Genomic DNA, 16,830 nt, shown 5'->3' with positions numbered 1-16,830 from the left:
GGTGAAGAACAAACAAAGCTGTCAGGAAAATCTCATTTCTGCAGAAAGCAAGTTTGTTAATAAGTCACTGGGCCTGCTACAAAAAGAAGCAATGTCATCTCTGCCAGACGGTTTTATGGGCCACCATAGAACCATCCACAGGCGAAGAACAAGGACGGGCGCATACAAAAAGAAAGCTACAGGACCACAAAACCAAAATGGGATTCTCGGCAGACACTGGGTGTAAGCAAAGGAGCTGAAGGGACAGGGCAGCCCTGCATGGGCTGAGGTGACAGCCAGCTCTGGCAGCTGAGGCAGCGCTCCATTTGCAAGGGAGCCCAATTTCCCAGCAACATAGGAGAGATTCTTTTTATGCATTGGCTAGGTTTCTGAATCTATGTCAAAGTGGGTCATAGCTACTGGAACAAATTCAAATTCAAATCCATTCATTTAAGACACATGAGCTACAGAGGTGAACACCATCTATGCACCGAAGATTGAATAAAACCATTTATACATGCTAGGCAAGAATTTCCTCTGTTGAACGACCCAAGAAATAAGGGGGCAGTAAATAAAAATTCAACACTAGGACAATGTGTCCTTTTGAAGATGATACTTAGCAGCCTCAGATTCAAGGCTAAGTGTGAAATGGTGACCCTGGGCTAAGAGCCTGCAGATGCAACTGTCTGGCTAATTTGTTCAAGCTTCCAGTGGGATCCCAATGGCCATAGGCATAGGGAGTGCTCATGTATAAGCAAGATGCCAGATTTCCCAAAAGGGTGGTGGCACAGATCAGACATTCAAAAAATAGACAAGTAGGAGGCAGGACCCACCAGAACTCCTTTTCAGAGGTGCTGCTGGTTGATCCACTCAACCAACACTTCACTTCCCCCTTTCTCTCTCCCCTGACTTTGTGAATCTGGGGAAGGCTCCATTGACCCCGCTCCCAGCTCCAGAGGTAAATCCTGTTTGGTGGGAGCAAATGAAGTGGCCCCATCCCCTGAGCCAGGGGCTGACTGAGGCATCAGCCTGTGACCCAGTTCAGATGAATGAAATCAGGAAAGTGGTCAGGGGAGGCTTCTGAGAAAGATTTCTTCTGATACCTGAAGGAGCAAATGTTTCCAAGAAAAAAGAAAAAAAAAAAGACCCTTTATCTGCCCACAAGTAAAGTCTATAAAGAAAGGAAGAATCTGTATTCTCAATGACACTGCTGACCACCAGCTGTAGTACACCTGGAGCTACCCTTCCGAAATTTTTTGCTGTGTAAGGAAATGCACACCCTTGTTTAAACCTTCTGAGCTGGTACCTTCTCAAACAATGAAAACATCGTTAGTGGTAATTTCCTCTAACACTGAAAGCAACTTTCTGTGTGCTGTCTCTGCTGATGCCCCTCTCTCAACAAGATCCTATAGATCAGCAGTTCTTACCCTTGGCCTCACATTAGAACCACCTGGGGAGCTTTTAAAACTCCCACGGCCTAGGCCACAGCTAAGAACTGGAATCTCAAGGTAGGGTGAAGGCCTCAGGAGTTTTTCACCTCCCAGGGTGATACCAAGATCCCACTCCTGTAGGTGATCAATCATCCCCCCCAGGTGGAGAAAAGGCAGGTGCAACAGTAATGTACTCCTTCCTCATGACTGAATGGTTTCACTCACGTAAAATGGGCTCGGCTACTGACTAAGACATCTGAAATATTCTCTGTAGAAGGGGGAACAAGCCACTAGAGACGAAATCCAGTAAGGCAAACGGGGAAGAAATGTGTGATTAGTCGAGTGCGGGGAAGTCAAGGGTGAACCAGGAACAAGGAACCTCTGGCTCTGAACCTCACCTTCACTATCTACCAACCCTGTGTTACTGGTTAAAAATGAAACAACTCAACTTCTCTGTGCCTTGGTTTTCTATTCTAGAGAATAAAAAGTGTAGGCCAGGAGCCTCCAAGGTCCTTTCCTGCTCTAATAATCTATGATCTAATTTCTCTGTGCACAAGAAATACTTTATTAAATAGCAAGCTAAGCCAAATCAGAGACTGAAAGGAACTTTAAAGACAAACACGTCCAATTTCATTATTTTGCAGATGAGGACCCAGGTCCAAGATTAGGTGACCACACTGTTGGTTAAATTCAGAGCCAGGACTAGATCTTCAGAGGGAGGTCTCCAAATCTCTAGAGCTTGGGGTAAGAATGGCTACTAAAGAACATAAAAGTGATGGGTACAGGCAGTCTTCCTCCTTATTAACTAGGTCTCTTATCTAACTCTTTTACGCTGTTTCCCAAAACCAAATTTGCAGACCTTTCCCCCAATCCCCAAACCTCTACTCCAAGTCAAGTAGGAGCTGCATTATCCCATAAGCTTACCTGGCCCAAAAGGCAGAGGGAAAAAGTACCAAAATGTAGCTGAAAGCCAATGTATGAAGAATACTTAGTATTACAGTAAATTAAAGGATATAAAGAACTGTGTGGTTCACCAGGGCAGTCCAGACCACCCAGATCCCTCCTTCCTCCTCCCAGCCTCTTGCAAAGGGAAAAGCCATTCCAAGCTGCATACAAAGAAACGATGACCACCCAGAGCCTCTCCCAGACACCATCTGAATGATTATGAAGGAGACAAATCAATCAAGACATCGCCCCACCAGTCCCTACTTGCCAGGTCCAAATACAAAAACTTTCCACAACCTGAAAAATTCTCAAACTCAGCACACAAGCCGGTACACAGTGTTTTCAGTTTAGTCACTCTGAGCCCCGTGAGTCTTCCACGTCAGGAACCCAGAGGCGGCTCAGGGGCCAAGGTACACAGCTGCCAGCTAAAATTCTCTTGCCTCGGCATCCTTCCTACCCCATGACCAGGAAGGAAATACTAGGGCGGAAATCGGCGATGGGGCCTCTGCAGTGGCCTGCTGTCCAAAGCAAGGTCAGGGTCTACTACTCTGCTGGCTCTGCGGGCACTGTGCAAACCGCACGCCAGTGTAAGTCGCCACCTTAGAAGAGGACTGCAAACTCCTTGCCTAATAAAGCCAGCTCTCCGGTCTTCTGAGCAACATCAACCCCCAAAAGTTAATTCTGTTGTGTTCAAGTTTTTAAAAATCATTATGTGGCAGGGAAAAATCATCTCATACACAGTATACAAAATCATGTTTTATCTCCTGAGGACACACATGACCTAGAGCACATCAAAACTTGTGGTACAAAAGAGAAGCACAGTGGGGACGAAGGACGAGACAATAAAATGGATCAAAACAGACAAGGGTCTTACACAGATCAATGACGATGGTGCCACAAATTGAAAATTATCAAAACAAGCTCAATTCCCCTCAGCTGATTTAACAAAATAAAAAAGGCCATTTTATTGGCTAGGCAGTTAGCCCAAAGCTCAGAGGCTCCAGTGGGAAGATCTCTGCTGTAGCACTATGAGTGACACACCATGTTAAAAAAGAAAAAGCAAGCCGTCAGCATCTTACCTTCTTTTTCATTCATTAACACTGCTCTAATGACGAGTCAAAAGGATGTAACTTTAAAAAATTACGCCAAAGTACATATATCTGTAACGTACACAACACAATCAATCCTTTACCAGAAGAAGCTGAACTTACATAGAGGACTGAGTTTTCTAAAACTCATCAAGGGACTTTTTCATATCAGTTTTCTAGCGAATCTGATAGGTAAAAACTACCCTAAAAATTTTTAGGAACTGAAGAAAAATTTACTCTTTAAGTCAGGGATCTGAATCCACTGTTAGACGACTACTCATTCCATGGACATGTTTCCTTAATATTCATACTACAACCAAGACGACTAAGACAAGTACAGGTTTGATGAACACGCCTTCTTTGTGTATTGAGTTTCTGCCTTGAACCTCATTTGCTTGGCTTGATGTTTGAGAGTACTACATAATTTGCTGCAAAAGAAAATGATATAACTCTAATAATCTGGTTTTAAGACTCATGAATTCTGAGTCATTTGGCACAGATAACTTTTCTCTTATTAAAAATATTTAAGTTATCATTGGCTAGAACTCGCCTATGTACATGCCAGGTACTTTACCTATATGGAATCTCCATCTTTACTAGTAATTCTGTAAGATAAGCTCATTTGTCTGTATTTTATCCTTGAGGAAATCAGCCCAAATAGGATCTATATTAGGATCCGACTAAAACCATGGCTTTAATTCTATGTAAATCTCAAAGAGGAGATTTTAATAGTCTGGCAATTTTCGTAAAACAAAAAAACTTAAAAGAGATTTCTACTGTTGAAGAGAATGAGTAGCACTTGTGAATGCTTCATTAAAAAAAACAAAAACCACACACACACACAAAAAGGCCTAGAATCCTACATAACACCACACTGTCCTCTGTTATGATCTTATTGTCTTCACTGCCTAACTAAAAAATAAAAAAATTCTGTCTCTTCCTGCACACCTCCAAAAGTACCCCTATACACAAAGCTTCACTCTGACCTTGTGGATGGTATTTTTCTGGTAAAACAACAACAACACTCCAGTGGTATTATGGTTGGTTGGGACATGGAAGCTTCTGGTTAATTAAATATTCTAGCTGGTTTAATTTCCCCAAAAGTAAACATTTAAAATACAACAAATGAAGTTCTTTTATGGTATGTGATAACCTACCTTCAAGATCTTTCCAGGCCTCAGATTAATCAAAATAAACAAATTTTCACTGCTGAATTATTCCTTCTCTTCCCTAAATTGTTGTCATTGTGTTTAATCTTTGGGGGGAAACCATGCTATAAAGCAATTCTATGATTTGATTATAGCCACACAGCAAAATCAATTCCACTCCCCTGGCTCTTCAGCAACATTCAATATATTTAGAACACTTGCCTATTGTTTTTAATCTCTTTTTCTAGACTAGATCACTGAAACCAAAACATCATTATGAGACCTTTTAATGCCAACCCAGTAATGAAGAAACCATTTTCTGCTAATTTCCTCTTTGACTAATCTTGCTCTGTAAAAGCCCCTTTAACACTAGGTGAAATCCTAAGGTCCTCTATCCCATCACTACTTAAAAAGACTAAGAATATTACTTCTGACAACACTACCGGGGAGTTTTTTAAAGGGCAACGAAACCACATAAAACACAGTTCTTTTCAACTTTGTGTCAAAAGACCCATTTGTCTCACATGTCAGTTTAATTTATATCTTACTTGACAGTGAGGATCATACTAACTTAAACTTCATAAACATACCCAGATGATGGAAAAACAGCCTGAGTCATCACTGAGGGTCTTCCTCTGGGCCAAGGAAATTCATGAAACTCTGTTCTACAGGAATGGGCAGATTCAATCACAGGTGTGGATTCTTCTGGCCCAACTTATGATGGTTAATATTGTTTAATAAGAGTTCGTTATGTTTTTAGTCAAATGAGACAGAATCATCTTTTACATGGCCTAAGAAATTACGGCAACTTTTCACAATTGTGATACTACTCCTGGCACTCTTGAGGCAGTCTTAATTTCTAAAGAACAATCTGCCTAGTAAAATATACAAGACACTGTATACCAAATTATCAAAGCTTTTCATCCTACCTGAAGAGTCAATGGAGAAAATCATTCCATGAGTTATTTCACTTCCTTTACATAGTTAAGTGGCTTTGGAAAGGAATCTCTAGCTGAGCACCAGGCCCATTTCCTCTTCCATGAAGCACACGATTAGATGAGATTTTCCAGCCTCGCCTGAGTTAGGTGTGGTCATGTGACTGAGTTCTGACCAGAGCAATGTGGGCAGAAAGAATATGTTCTATGTCTAGGCCTGGACACATGAAAACTGCCCACAGGAGCCTCCATTTTTTTGCCCCCATGATGACTTAAGGCAGACAAACACAGCGATGATGTGTGGAAGATGGAAGGAGAGGGCAAAAGGTAGAAGGAACGTGGGTTCCTCAATCACTGTTTGGAGGAAAACTGCCCACAAATCAGGGCTACCAGTGAGCAAGAAATAAACATTTATCCTACTTGAGCCATTATAAATGTAGGGAGTTACTCTAGCAGCTGACACTATGTTGATTAAATAAATTTATTAGGCACCTCTAGATCAAGGTTAGGTTGACTTCAAATGTATGTTCTAGAATTAGTGACTCAGGCAATTACAGGACATACCAGATGGAATCTCTAAATATATACAGTCAAGGTAACACCATGTTCGGCCACAATAAAGCAATCTATTCCAGCATGCAGTAAAAATTCTGCTAAGCAGCTGAGGTTGAAGAAGATACTTCTGACACACTGATCCTTAATTTCCATAGTTAAATATTAGTGGGTACGAATCATCAAAAACTTGAGAGGATCTTCCACATTTCTTTTGCCAAAGGTACCATAATTCATATTAAAACACAATATGAGAATACCACATAAAGCCCAACTCTGAATTTACTATAAAACTATTGTTGAAGTCATTTCACAAAAGACATTAAGTGATACAGTAGACAGAGTTCAAGTTGGGTTTCTTTACATTTGTTTTTTCTCAATAGAAATTTAACATCAAGAAGGCCTTTGCTTCCCCATATGGGAGTCACTCAGCTCTCCTCTTGGATCATGAGAATGACAGAAATGTACAGTGCTTCCCTCTTTGCCCTGTCAAGACTTAAAGTGAATGCACGCCCACAGCAACATTCACTGGTATTGTTGGTATACTTCCTCTTCCTTGCTTTGACCTCAGCTGGATATGTCCTTCATCGCAAGGTAATTTCAGAGATGAGGTATGAATAAATTAATCAATTAAGGAAGGAAAAGAACATTTATTAAGTAGCTATTACATGCCAGGTACTTTCATGCAATTCCATTACATCTTTGCAACAATGAGGTATATTCCATTATTTTCCATTTTACAAATGAGGAAGAAGTTATTTAAAATAAAAAACTTGCTCAAGGCCACACACCCAGACAAGCAAGATTCAAGTCCCTGACATCTGACTCCAAAATTTATCCCTTCCATTTCAAAATGGTGCGTTTATCCTGACAACTGCCAGCCTGCAGACTATGAAAAGAACAGGGTTACCATTCAATTTTGCCTTCCTTTACGTATTCATTGTAGTGAGTCAATGGTTCTCCAAATGTCCACCCTTCCCCTGCACCTTATTATCACATTTCCACAAAATGAAAGCCTGCACTATGCCGCTGACAACAGAGTAAGTTGCAAGTGGCAACATGGGGACTTTAGAGGCTAAAGCTAAGACAGGAGGAGGCCTAGCCTTACATCATCTGGACTTACTGCTGCCTCCCTCAGGAAATAGTCTTATCTATGCAGTTTTAGTTTCCACAAAAATTATCTCAGAATTTTTTTCACCATTTTTTTTAAATTTTATTTTTGTTTAAAATATTACAGATGTCCCTTTTTCTCCCCAATGACGCATTCAACCCCATCCCTTCCCCCTCCCCAGTCCCTCTCTCCCCACCATTGTCCAAAACCCCATTTTGTACTACATTTCTAAGTTCAGTAAAACAAGCAAATGTCAAGGAACTTGAAACACAGGGGGAGTCTTGAACTTTCTTAGTGGTATGACATGATTTTTACCCTATAACATCTAAAGTGATTCCACGCAGGTCTGAAAAACCAGTTGTTGTTTTCTGTTCTGTTTTGTTTTTTTAATCCTCACCCGAGGACATTTTTTCCATTGCTTTTCAGAGAGAGTGAGGGGGAGAGAGGGAGAAACATTGATGTGAGACACACGCACAGGTTGGTTGCCTCCCACACATGCCCCAGGGTAGGGGATGGAGCCTGCAAACGAGGTTCGTGACCTTGGCCAGAATTGAACCCGGGACCCTTCAGTCCACAGGTCGACACTCCAACCACTGAGCCAAACCGGCCAGGGCTGAAAAACCAGTTTTAATATTGTTATTTTCCACTTAAAGAACTGGTGAAGATCAAGGACACTGTGTAGTGTTGTAGTATAATTACTGTTTTATTTAATTATTTACTTACCTAGAATTACTAAAAATCAAATGTAGATAAACTGCTCACTAGCCAACATCATCAATTCTTGGCAAGTTTTTTAAAATAGTGTTAAATCAAACCACACTTGATAACTGAAATATAGAAAGACTAATATTCTTAGGTTGGCATGAGTCATCACAAACCACACTAAAATTAAGTGTTTAACAGTTATTGTTATAATTTAATAAGAAATGCATTTTTGATGACAAAGTCCCCTCAGAAATACTTTTTCGTTGAAAAGGCAATTTCAATATCAAACATTTTTACCAAAAATATATTTCTATAGTGACATTTAGGATGATAAAACTATCAAAGCGCGATTCTTTTGATTGCAAAGGTCGAAACCTTTCTCCTTCCTTGAAAACCCGCTGTGCTATTTACTGAAGTCCTTCACACACACTGCTCGGTCTCAGTCAAGTGCTGCATCATGGAAAATCGCGTTTTTATTTTTAAGCCTTACCTTCAGATAGGATCCATAATATTTGGTTACGTATGGACTGTCACACTGACTCAGCACTGTGATTTCCTGTTGAATGTCCTCTATCTCATCTTCAGCTTCTTCCAGATCAATGATTTTTATGGCAACCACTTTCTGAGTCCGATTGTCAATGCCTTTAAACACCTCACCAAAAGAGCCCTTTCCAATTTTCTCCAGCTTTGTGAAAAGCTCTTCTGGATCTGCTTTCAGGTTCTGTAGGAGAAAAAAAAGGGAAACTTCAATAACTCACAGTACTGGGACTGCTTTTTCCTTGCATTTATTTATAACACACAGACCATAGTCTTTCAAGGACTGATCCATCTTCCTCATTTAAGACCAGACTGGTTGTGACCACAGTTCTTCACATTCAGGACTTACTTCTATGTGTGCATTAGACTATGAACATAGCAAGTGTGTAAACAAATATGAGGATTATAGAAACTGGGAAGGGTGCCAGCATTTGTATAGTAAAATAATTAAAAATCAGAACACTTATTTGACTATGTTATGATATATGGATTTACTGAAAAATCACTCTAAGCAAAAATTCTACTTTTCTCCCCTCCTCCATTCTAAATTGTCTAAATTCAGGTTGGCATATACTGAAACATAGATTGAATAGCTATATCATGTAATAGGAAAAAACATTTATACCCTCACTTCATTGTTTCCTAACAGGCCATGACTTTAAAGTCCAACAAATACTGTGCAAGGTATCTTCACTTACAGCTACTGTCCTGCCCTAACTAAATATTTTAACTAGATCCCAGGAAACAAAAAGCAACCTGTTTCCTTTTGTCATGTAAACATCATGCCCTTGAATAGCTTCTAAAAGCTCGAAACCATCAACCTGGTTAATTGAAAACACACACACAGTGCTCAATTCCAAGGAATTGACTGCAGGGACTCCAATACTCATCCTGACAGCTCTCTGACCACGGAGATGTGTGAACAGCTGTCATCCTGGGGGGGAGGGGGGGGCGCGCATGTGGAAATGGTAGTATGAGAGGGTGTATGTCACAAACTGAGGGGCAATACTGGCATTTAGCCAGGACAGCTTAGGTATGCTGCGCACCTCACCACGAGGAACTGCCCAGCCCCAAATGCCAATGGCACAGGCCTGCAACCCCAGAGAAAGAGAGGACCCTGGGAGCCACCAACCCTACAGATACACCTTCCCTCAGAAACACTGCAAGAGGGGGCGAGCCAACCCTCAAAGCCTATTACTCCTTCAAGGAAACTGAAATATTATGGGAAAAGAAATAAAAGAAGGGTTGGAAAGGAGAAAGAATAAAAGGCATGGGAACAGGAGGGATCCATAGATGGAGCAACATGGGGGGGTCATAGACACAGAATTACAGCAATTTTCAGCAGCATTCTGATTTAAATGACCTTTGTGGGCTTAACTAGGCACTAATCATTAACTTGCTTTCCAAGGTGGAACAACACAGAGTCCCAAGCAGCGCTTTTACAAGGGAACTGCTGAAACCCAGCCGGCCCATTTCCAATGTGGAGGTCTTGGGGTGCCAGAGTTATGGATGGCCTCACGAACACCAAAGAGGCCCCGTTTTGAGGCTGCACACTGAATAACGTAAATGCTCGCAAAACCCACCAATCCTATCAGTAAAAATGAACAAAATTAGTGAGAAATACACCCTGGAGTTACCAGGAAAAAGGAACATGAGAGAAACCACGTCCATTTTCAGCAGCTATAAGCTCTCTTGCTTTCATACCCTTTCTCTTACCTCCTTTCCCCCAGGATGAGAGAGGGCGGCTCTCCTTTTCTTCAAGGCCAGTCCTAAACGCTGGGCCTTTGGATCCATCCTTCTCTCCTCCAGGATGTGGCTCCACCAATAACCCTCTTGCATTCACCCCTCTACTACTGCCTCTCTGTCCTGCGCAGCTCAGGTTTCTCTCATTTAAAACAAAAACAAAACAAAAAAAACCACCTTGCTTCACTGGTTGCCCTCCCAGCCTGGTGCCCCGCCCCTCAATGGTCACCACTGCAGTCTGGCTCCAGCTCTGGCCACCAATGATGCAGTGCTGTGCATCTGATCCTCCTCAAACACCCTCCCCTTGTAACTCTCCAATCCCTTGGCATCTACAGCCCTGCTCTCTACTCATCTTCCAGTACCCCTAGTTCTAGAAGAGTCTACACACAGACTCTACCTATGTCGGCCCATAATCACTGGCAGTGACCCCCAAGGTTCCAGACTTAGCCTCCTACTCTTTCTCAACTCCTCCCCAGGTTATCACAGTTTCATGGTTTGGGGCTGTGTTCCCCAAACCTGGCTAGTCAGAAACACCTGGGACACTTACAGATCCCAAACACTCACACACATGGGGGGTGGGGGGGTGCATAATCCACATTTTTTTAAAGACCCCAATTGACCTTTGAGGAAAGGTCAGTTTTGAATTATGGCATACATGGGGACTTTCAAATTGCCAGCTCCAGCCCTGCCTTTTGTGTGTTAACTCCTTGAATCAATTACTTGCTAGATATCTTTTTCTACTGGGAAACTGCAAGCTCAACATGTACCAAGTGAATTCATTATTTCCTCTGCTGAACTGGCCAACCTCCCACAGCACACTACACCTTTGCTAGACTATTAGCTGAGGGCATTCAAGGACCATATCTTACCTCTATACCAATGTGCCTGGGCACAATAGCTGATGGTCAACAAATGTCCCATGAGCTACCGGTAAGAAAACCCCAGCCTTACACTGACACAAACAGGACCCAGGGCAGACACAACAAATACCCTAATTCAGAGAGAGCCTGGAATGAGGGAATGGTAGAAAGGGTAAGGAAGAGGTGCTGAGAGCCTTAATACTCAGCAGCAGTGAGTCTCAAGTCTTAGGAGCATCACATTCACCTGGAGGGATTGTAGAACAAAGATTGCCTGGCACCACCCCGGAGGTCCTGATTCAGTAAATTTAGTGTGGGGCTCAAGAACCAGAGAGTGCTCAGGTGATACAACTGCTGGTGGCCTGGGGACCACACTTCGAGAACCAAGGCACAAGCCATACACCCAGGCCCACTGCAGACATGGAGAGAGATGCCCAGCTTCCCAGCTGTCCCTGAAGAGCCCAGGCCAGCAACTCTCTAGCTGACCACAGGCACATGAGTGAGCCCAAGTGAGACGTGCAGAAAAACCCCTAGTCAACCTGAGGAATCATGAGAAATACTAGCTCATGACTGTTTAGGTCCAGGGTGATGTTACACAACAATACATAAGAGATTCAACAGAGATAACTACAGGAGGACGGTGTCCATTCCGGGGGGTGAAGGTGGGGACTAGTAGATGTTCCACACTCTGGACAGGTTTCATGTTAATAAACTGCCAGATTTTCTTTTTGCCTGGTCTACAACAGTTTCTAAGCTATCTTCCTCCAAGCCGTTTCCCAGAGTCTGCACCTATAAAGCCAGCAGCAGTTGCTTGGTCTCGCATCTGCTCAAGTGTGGTGTGTCACTCTGCACTCTTTCTCACTGTGGGCAACTGTTAACTGGGCTAAAAACTGTCCCCAGCAAGAATGGAGACATCTGCTAAGATGGTGACAGCAGGGTACTAAACAAGCAGGGTTCCCTGCCATTTGGCAATTCTTGCATAAGCTCATTACCATGCAGTGTAGCCCAATGGCCATAGGAAAATCAATGCCAATGATGACCTATTTCAAAAAGGACCTTCAATATTCTGCTGCCAGAACCTGTTCTCTAAGGAAAGGTTACCTTGGTTGAAAAGGTACCAGTTAATTCTGCCAGCCATCCTGAGAATTTTCTTTTCAGAAAGGTTTATGCTAAACTAAGCATGGGTCATCGTCACAATTAGGAAAGTCTAACGGCCCATCACCCCTCCCATCCCAAGCGACTGAGAGGCAGCAGGACCTGGCTGCTGAAGTCGGGACACACAGTGCCTCAGCCTTCTCTGAAGCAGGGAAAGGTCAGGACCTTCCCCCAACATGCCCCTTTCTTAGAGCAATGAGGCTGAGAGGCTGGGAGGGAGGGGTTGGGTGCTGCCTGCACATAAACATCCCACTCATCAGACAACTATTGTTGTGTTGGCTGTTGTCATTTTTTTGTATTTGCCAATCTAAGGGAAAAGAGGTCAGTGCCCCTGACTAAATAGTCAGGTATTGCATGTTTTAAAAATTCTTGGGGCACACCAGTTGAAAACTGCTGTTCTAAGGCAAAGAAGGAAGACAGGCTACTTATGATGGAGGTATACATTTCATTCATATGCTTCCTTTGACCCCAGAAGCTACTCAACATCCATACATCTCTGTTTCATCCTCTCACAAGAGTTGAAGGGACAGAGAAATAAGAATAGAAATAATAGTATCTCATTAGATTGGCAAATGGAGCTAGAGTGGGGATCTAGCACCTACCCATCAATGCATCTGACAGAGCTAGTGCAATGTCAGTAACAGAAGGCCTCTTCTCTAATCACAACTCTCCAGTTCCCTCAAAACCTTTACCATCTATGTCAAGAAAGAGCCCAACTTCCACTCTGGAGAAGCCTCATGGTTAAGTGAAAACCTCAGGGAAATGTCACTTGATTTCCCTACTTCTGGTGGCTTTATTTTCTTATCTTTTTCATTATTCAGCATGACAACACTGGGCCATTTGTCTCTTTAAACTTAGGAAAACCAGGGCATTGGTTAAACTTAATCATATTAAGATCAGAATACTTAAAAACGAACCAAAATAAGTAGAAGATGAATCCTGCCAGCGTAACAGGCCCAGGCACAAGTCTGGCCTCTGAAAAATGCTCCTAAGTCCCTTCCCCAGAAAGCCCAGGAAAACCTTTACTGGGCTTGGGGATCGTGGGAAGAACCAAAAGCCAGGGAAAGTGCCCAGGTGAATCTGCAGAAGTTTCTCACCGATTACAATATGGAAGTTTTGGGGCAACCAACTGTCCCAATGCCTGGGATCTCCTAGAAGCCCCAGCTATGGGAAATGAACACAAGGAACTGTCCCACTGCGACACAGCATGGTGAGGTCGTGCCACCAAAACCCTCAGGATTCCCTTGAAGAGAAAATCCACAGTGTAATGTCCTGCTCCCCACTCCAAGACTTAGAGAAATTTCAAAGCTGTGCCTTCTGGAGCTCAGGCTTCTATGATAATTCACTGTATTTCATAACCCCTTGAGAGAATTCATTAAAATAGTTCTGTGATGACTTACATATTTTATATTTTTTAACCTGAATAGCTATTACTGTTTTCTTTTGATCATTTCTGGCAATGAAAACTGCATTTGGCATTACTAATCAACTTTCAAAGTTACTTAGATGTACCAATTGCATAGTCACACCATACGCCACTGCAGGCTGAAGCCAAGCTTTTCACTTTGTCTTTCCATGAAAGAAAAAGAGCTGAGTTTGATGTGTTCCAATACCTGCCACTTACACATCACTATCTCTGCAGCAACAGACAAAAAAACACTGTAGTTCAGGGGATCTGGATCAGGAAGGTAAGTTGTGGCAGGTGTATCCCCTCTCCTCCTCTGAACTTGGCAAGCATCCCTAATGCATCACAGGACTCTCCTCCTCGACCTGAACTTAGACCTCAGAATCCCTCTCATCCCACCACCCTAGACAGCCACCACTAAGTCAGCCAACTGGGCACAGAGGTGGAACCTACTTGCCAGCCTGGTGTAGCCCTATTACCAACAGGTCTCTGCATGGCTTTTCACTGTTATCTTATCCTTCCACATCTGCCCGCCTCTCCCACCCAGGCTTTCCTGTGTGTTCCATTGCTAACAGTGTTATTATCTCCCACTTCCAAAGCTGGAAAACCCTATACCCGATTCCTTGGTTACACCTACATCCAAACTGTACCCTTCATTCTTCCAAAATGTCTCTCCATGCAGTCCTCTTGCCACAACCCTGCCTTACTCCACAACCTGGCCCTCCCTCAGCCACAGCAGCTGAGCCTCCAACCAATTTCATGACCTTCCTACACCCTATTGGCAGAGATCGGCTTCCTCAAAGCTCACCGTTTCCTTCGCTGCTGAACAACCAGAAGCACACCGTCTCAAGACTGAAGTTACAAACACTTGTGAATCTAAACCCCATAGCTCCTTTACCCCACTACCCCCACTTACCCTCCTAATGCTCAACTTCTTAACACTGTGTACAAGCATCAAGGGTTGCATACTGTATGATTCCACTTACAGAAAATTCTTGAAATGATGGAATTAGAATGATGCTGGGGGTAGGGTGAGGGAAGGAAGTGATGGGTTTGGGGTAGATTCTTTGTGGTGATGGAACCACAGAACTATAAGCCAACTCTTAAGAAGTACATGCCAAAACTGGTGAATTAAAGTCTGTGCCTGAGTCAACAGCTCTGTGGCAACATCAATTTCCTGGTTTTACAGTATACGGTGTTATCATTGGGGAAAGCTATGTGAAGGGCACACAGGAGCTATCCATCATTGTTACAACTTTTTTTTTTTTTTTAAATATATCTTTATTGATTTCAGAGAGAGGAAGGACAGAGAGAAAGAGATAGAAACATCAATGATGAGAAAGTCATTGATTGGTTGTGGGGATCGAGCCCACAACCCAGGGAATGTGCCCTGACTGGGAATCAAACCTCGATCTCCTGGATCCTAGGCTAATGCTCGACCGCTGAGCCACGCCCAGCTAGGCATGTTGCAACTTATGAGTCTTAAACTATTTAAAAATAAAGTTATTAAAATTCCAAAAATGTTTAAAAAACAAACAAAAAAAGCCCAAACTCAACTTTTCTTTTGCCTCAAAGAGGCCACTCTCTTATGTCACCATTATAGATGGAAAATTCCCATTTGCTGTTTCAAGCCCACTCAACCCTGACAACTCCCTTGAGCAAAGGTAGAGGCTGCAGTCTCCTTTTTCCCAGAGCATAATTTTATGTCCAGGGTTGAAAACTGTATTAACATTTTACAGATTGTTTTTCCCTCAAGATTATACCACGTTTCTTATATTCTTGCTAACCTAACCCAGCAAAGAGGTGAGCAGTATGTGTAGCTCCAGGCAACACACAAACTTCCTTAGGAAGCAGTCTCAGACATACCCAAATAATCGAAAACAAAAACTCAGCCCAAATTCAGTGTTACACAGACACAAGGAAAATACAGCCATGACCTAAAAAACTGTGCAACCCTATGTGCACCGAACAGCTGCTTTTGCAATATATTTCATTTGGGGCAGTGGCTATACAAGACCTGGGGAGATAAGACACTAGATACATCCCCCAAATTAAGCTATGGGACAGAGTTATTCAATACTGTCCTTCTAAATGCTTAATTTTCCCAAAACTATGGTTTCTAGGGGGCCATAGGCACTTGGAGTCTAAACACAAGTTCAGACCTCAGCTCTGCTAAATTACTAGCAAGTCACTGAACCACCCAGCCTGCTGCCAGGTCTGTAAACTGGGGTAACACTACTTACTTCTTAAGATGTCGAAAGGATAAAATAGGAACATAAGGAAAGCTCCCTGGACGGTACCTGCTAAACAACAGGTACTAACAAATAGACACTGCTCTTGTTGTGGTAGTTATTTTTGGTGCAGTTATACTGAGCTATTCTTTCTAACAGTACTTGTTCAAGATTCAGTAGTTACTTAAAAGCATTTCACTTGAATTAGAGCCACAAGTAAAGCCCAGATCACCTAACTCATAAAGCCAGTGCACTTCCCACTGCACTCCCCTAAAATCAACTAAAATAATGAGGCCTTCCTCCCTCACAAGAGTCAAGAATTCTAGGAGGCTTGAGTGAGCATCCTCTCAAAGGGAGGACATACCTGCAACACCCCTAAGTTGCAGAGGCTGACCCTCTAGAGGCCATACGTGGTGGAGGCCACATGTGGTGCAGGTTCATGAACCACCCACCAGGGAAGCCCGAGGGTCCTGCAGCCTGGGTGATGCTCTAGCATGCGGCTTCTGCAGAGAGCACTGAGCCACTGATGCAATGACTCCAAATTATAAGGCTCTTAGGTCTAAGACATGATGCTAGGAACTCCAAACAAAAGATCATGAGTGGCTATGAGAACTTTCCTAAAATGGTGATTATTAAATCCCTAAAAATGAAATCAGAAAGAAGGCTCTATTACACTAGTAGTCTAGGGAGAAGGGACTCCAGTTAGATGAGAAGAGATTTCAAATGGAAAAGGAAAGCAGGGCCATGTCCAGGGAGAATGACGGTAAAGAAGGCAAGATACAAAATGCACTGGCCTGGGGGACACTAAACACCCAGCCAGCCGGTCAAGAGGTTCATGCGGTCTCCAGACAGAAGCACATACTTTTAGACAGTTTGTGAAAGAGATACTTACTAACAATTTCTGAGCAGAAACTTGAACCTAAGAGACTGTCTTGCAAAACAATCTGCAGAAGAGTCAAATACATAAGGTAGCTACATTTTGACAGCCATAAGGGAGCTAGAGTCCAAC

The 16,830-nt window shown here is 42.8% G+C and overlaps 1 protein-coding gene across 1 annotated transcript in view; it reads right to left on the bottom strand.

Moving 5' to 3' along the window:
* The window catches only part of STK24 (serine/threonine kinase 24), a 104,209-nt gene that overhangs the window by 47,289 nt on the left and 40,090 nt on the right, over positions 1–16,830 (bottom strand). Inside the window, exon 2 of the mRNA XM_087814261.1 lies at positions 8,384–8,614. Coding sequence (XP_087670387.1) covers positions 8,384–8,614 — 231 coding nt within the window. The remainder of the gene's footprint in view (positions 1–8,383; positions 8,615–16,830) is intronic.

Source organism: Miniopterus natalensis, chromosome 2, assembly GCF_054644295.1.
Source record: "Miniopterus natalensis isolate mMinNat1 chromosome 2, mMinNat1.hap1, whole genome shotgun sequence".
NCBI classification, from domain to species: Eukaryota; Metazoa; Chordata; class Mammalia; order Chiroptera; family Miniopteridae; genus Miniopterus; species Miniopterus natalensis.
The sequence above is the reverse complement of the archived record's forward strand: the minus strand, read 5'-3'. Positions and strand labels throughout refer to the sequence as shown.